The sequence below is a fragment of the Sprattus sprattus genome, assembly GCF_963457725.1.
Source record: "Sprattus sprattus genome assembly, chromosome: 3".
Lineage (NCBI taxonomy): Eukaryota > Metazoa > Chordata > Actinopteri > Clupeiformes > Clupeidae > Sprattus > Sprattus sprattus.
Window position 1 is genome coordinate 60410549 of NC_137922.1, and position 5000 is coordinate 60415548.

Genomic DNA, 5000 nt, shown 5'->3' on the forward strand with positions numbered 1-5000 from the left:
AATAATAATAATAATAATAATAATAATAATAATAATGGCAGTATACTCTGTTTCTATGGGAACTGAATGGCAGTATACTCTGCCTGGGACACTGAATGGCAGTATACTCTATACTCTGCCTGGGGAACTGAATGGCAGTATACTCTGCCTGGGACACTGAATGGCAGTATACTCTATACTCTGCCTGGGGAACTGAATGGCAGTATACTCTGCCTGGGGAACTGAATGGCAGTATACTCTATACTCTGCCTGGGGAACTGAATGGCAGTATACTCTGTGACTGCCTGTTGCTCCTCCACTCTATGGGCTGCTGGTGTTCCACACTAACTCTATGGTGTTCCACACTAACTCTATGGTGTTCCACACTAACTCTATGGGCTGCTGGTGTTCCACACTAACTCTATGGTGTTCCACACTAACTTTATGGTGTTCCACACTAACTCTATGGTGTTCCACACTAACTTTATGGGCGTCTGGTGTTCCACACTAACTCTATGGTGTTCCACACTAACTCTATGGTGTTCCACACTAACTCTATGGGCCGCTGGTATTCCACACTAACTCTATGGTGTTCCACACTAACTCTATGGTGTTCCACACTAACTCTATGGGCGTCTGGAGTTCCACACTAACTCTATGGTGTTCCACACTAACTCTATGGTGTTCCACACTAACTCTATGGCCACTGGTGTTCCACACTAACTCTATGGTGTTCCACACTAACTCTATGGTGTTCCACACTAACTCTATGGCCACTGGTTGTCCCTGAGCTCAACTGGAAGAGCAAGGGGTCAGAGGCCAGAGGTCAGGGGTCAGCAGCACCAAGGCCATGGGTTAGATACACAAGGAGTAACACATGCTCACCAGAAAGATGTTTATCTGCACTACGCTTTCAGTCCCTTTGGATATAACATTTACATTTAGTCTTTTAGCAGACGCCTTTATCCAAAGCGACTTACAAGGAAACTGCATTTATACATCAGGAGCAGTTAGGGGTTCAGTGTCTTGCTCAAGGATACTTACACACTTGGTAAGGAGGAGTGGGGAATCAAACTAGCAAACTTCTGATCACTACTAAACGACTCCTCTACCCCCTGTACCACTTTCGCCCCAAGATATAAGCTCTTGATAAATGAATCAGTGTGAATGTTGAAGCTCAGCCCTAGTGTCCAGAGGGTAAATATCTGGCCACAGATCTCAGTCATTAACTAACTAACTGCATCTAATGGATTCAAGGACATGATGAATTCAAATAAAAATCAATTCCTCATCCAATTTTGTGGGGGTCTTTCGACTCGAAGAATTTGTCCTCTTAGAAGAGTTAATTCAGTCCTCAGAAGTTAGTTGTGCTTTCACGTGTTTCTTTGTTTCTTAGATCAGACCTTTTTCAGGAAATCATATGCAGTATATATACAGTATTACACAACAATGGATGAAAAGTCTTTTCCGAATATAACAGAGAAATCGCCCACGTATTCAGATGCACCAGATAATCTACTGTACTGTCAGCCAATGAAAACATCAGCTCCTTTTGTACACCTTCTTGCATTCACCCTTCTATGCGTTATAACTAACAACACACACCCCTTCTATGCGTTATAACTAACAACACACACCCCTTTTATGCGTTATAATTAACAACACACACCCCTTCTATGCGTTATAACTAACAACACTAACCCCTTCTATGCATTATAATTAACAACACACACCCCTTTTATGCGTTATAACTAACAACACACACCCCTTTTATGCGTTATAATTAACAACACACACCCCTTCTATGCATTATAATTAACAACACACACCCCTTTTATGCGTTATAACTAACAACACACACCCCTTTTATGCGTTATAACTAACAACACACACCCCTTTTATGCGTTATAACTAACAACACACACCCCTTCTATGCATTATAATTAACAACACACACCCCTTTTATGCGTTATAACTAACAACACACACCCCTTTTATGCGTTATAATTAACAACACACACCCCTTCTATGCGTTATAACTAACAACACACACCCCTTTTATGCGTTATAACAAACAACACACACCCCTTCTATGCGTTATAACTAACAACGCACAGGAAACAACAGATGTATCCCACACATGCAGTATGAACAACAGCTCGACTACCCATCCTCCTCTCCTCTCCTCTCATCTCCTCCCTTCTACCTCACCTCTCCTCTCCTCTCCTCTTCTCTCCATTTCACACTCTCTGTAATCTTTGCTTCAAGTGACAACTCACAAGACAGCCGATGATGCAATAAGCTTACCCCCCCCCCCCCCCCCTCTTAAACAGAAGATGATTAGATCCAAGCAAGAAGAGTCTGTCTACTGGCTTCAGCAGCAGAGGGAGAGAGGGAGAAGGAGAGAGGGAGAGAGGGAGATAGAGAGATCCAAGCAAGATCTGTCTACTGGCTTCAGCAGCAGCCACAACACCTACCAGCAGGTCGCAGGCTTTTCATGCTGAATGAGCTGCGAACACACTCCACACTCCACACTCCACACTCCACACTCCACACTCCACACTCCACACTCCACACTCCACACTCCACACTCCACTCAGTAGTTTTCAGGCAGTGTCCAGAGTCCAGTTCCCAGTGTCCAGAGTCCAGAGTCCAGTGTCTAGTGTCTAGTGTCCAGTGTGCAGTGTGTCTAGTGTGCAGTGTCCAGTATGTCCAGTGTCTAGTGTCCAGTGTGCAGAGTCCAGTGTGCTGTGTGCAGTGTCCAGTGTGCGGAGTCCAGAGTCTAATGTCCAGTTTCCAGAATCCAGTGTCCAGTGTGCAGTCAACAGCAGCAGCAACAGCAGCAACAGCAGAAACAGTGGCTGAGTGATTGAGGGGCGGCGAGTGACTCCCAGCTCTGTGCTCCCTACTGTTAGTGACTGACCCCTGTGTCCCACGGAGGGACCGGGGGAGAGGGGGATAGAGGGAGAGAGGGAGAGAGAGAGGGAGAGGGGGAGAGAGAGAGAGAGAGAGAAAGGGAGAGAGAAAGGGAGAGAGGGAGAGAGAGAGAGAGAGAGAGAGAGAGAGAGAGAGGGAGAGCGTGGTTGTCCTGGCAGCCGATTGGCCCCGGACGAGAGGGCTTAGAGATGGGCTTTCACACGGCCGACACACACACTCCTCACAGGAAGGGGCGGCTGAGATTATGTCATCGGCCACGGTGTGGGACGAGAGCGACAAGCGGCACGCTACGATAGGAACCCCACACACACACACACACACACACACACACACACACACAGTTCTCAAACACACACACACAGTTCTCAAACACACACACACACACATACACACACACACACACACACACACACACACACACACACACACAGTTCTCAAACACACACACACACATACACACAGTTCTCAAACACACACACACACACATACACAGTTCTCAAACACACACACACACACATACACAGTTCTCAAACACACACAGACGGCTCACAAATACAGATATCACAATGCAGAAGGCTGGGCTGGTTGCTATGACAAGCCTCTCGCAGAGGATAATCCCCCCCAAATCCTAATAAAATATACACCACCACACACACACACACCATCACACACACACACCTACCCCCCTCTCCTCTCCTCTCCTCTCCTCTCCTCTCCTCCACACCCTCTCTTTTCCATTAGCAAGAGAAAAAAAAAACCTCCATCACACAGCAGCTCTCAACTCTTCACCGCCCCCCCCCCCCCCCCCACCACACGCTCCCCCTCGCTATGTCTGTCACCATTCCAAAAAGCATGACATCATTGTTTTGAGTCGGCCGCGGTACACACAGCCCTCTCCTCTTCAGGTCACTTGGGGTTCTGTGTCCTAACTTAAGGGAGCGGCTGCTTTTCTAACCCAACAAGAATGTGTTGTGGACTTCACTGACTGGCGTGTCTCAATCATCTGGACGTCTCCAATGGCTGCCAGCCAAGAACACAGAGAGAGCCGGTCCTTGTCCCTGTGGATCTTTCAGACGCGGTTCTGGAACACTTCGGAGTTCTGGAATGTTCTGGAATGGGAGCTGTTGCCATGGAGTGTGTGAAGTTCCAGTGCTGTCGGACATTCCTGTTCCGAGACTTCCGGGTTGGTAATGGTGTGAGCAGGTGCATAGTGAAGCGGCCACCAAGTTTTTAATTTGTTCTTTTGTATTTTAGAAATATCAGTCAATGCTGTAAGTTTAAGTCATTTTCGACAAAACCAGCCGACACGTATTATGTCAAACAAGCAGACTCGTCGCCTGAAACTGAGTGAAAAAGAAAGCGCTTCTGTGACCACCAGCCAGACTAGCCAAGCTAGCTGAGCAGTTGGACATTCCTGTTCCGCCCATGACCCTGGCACACATACAGGTCGAGTTGATGGTACTGAGATCTAAAAATGAACCACTCACACACACACACACACACACACACACACACACACACACACACACACACACACACACTGAGATCTATAAATGAACCGATGCATTTATTCTGTCCAGCTGGTTTGGTCAGTTCAGCCGCGGCGGTCCCCATGTGATGATGGCGGCACAGTGAACAGACCCCCACAGTCATGGCACACACACACACACACACACACACACACACACACACACACACACACACACACACACACACACAGTCATGGCACACAGAGGATGGAACAAAGGCCTTCCTTTCGCCTTCCTCCCTCAGCCTGACACACACACACACACATACACAGACACAGACACACACACACACACACACACAGACACACACACACGGCCTGCCACTCCCAAAAGACCCTTACAAGGCCCCCTTTCACCCGGACCCCAGGGTAAACCCAGAATCTCCTCCACCAGATCCCAGCAGCTCGGAGTCACACACACACACACACAAACGCACACACATATGCGTCCACCTACACACACACACACACACAGAGGACACACATACACACACACACACACACACACACACACACACATGCGTACACCTACACACACACACAGAGAGACATACAG

At 47.7% G+C, this 5000-nt stretch overlaps 1 protein-coding gene across 2 annotated transcripts in view; it reads right to left on the reverse strand.

Moving 5' to 3' along the window:
* The window catches only part of phyhiplb (phytanoyl-CoA 2-hydroxylase interacting protein-like b), a gene marked incomplete at both ends in the record, with an annotated part of 46904 nt that overhangs the window by 22709 nt on the left and 19195 nt on the right, over positions 1-5000 (reverse strand). Inside the window, one exon of one of the 2 annotated variants that reach the window (XM_080834155.1) lies at positions 2457-2534. The exons of the other annotated variant lie outside the window; for it this stretch is intronic. Within the exon in view, the coding sequence (XP_080690281.1) occupies positions 2457-2478 (22 nt within the window). Of the gene's footprint in view, positions 1-2456; positions 2535-5000 lie in introns of those variants that run through there. 2 annotated transcript variants of the gene reach the window in all.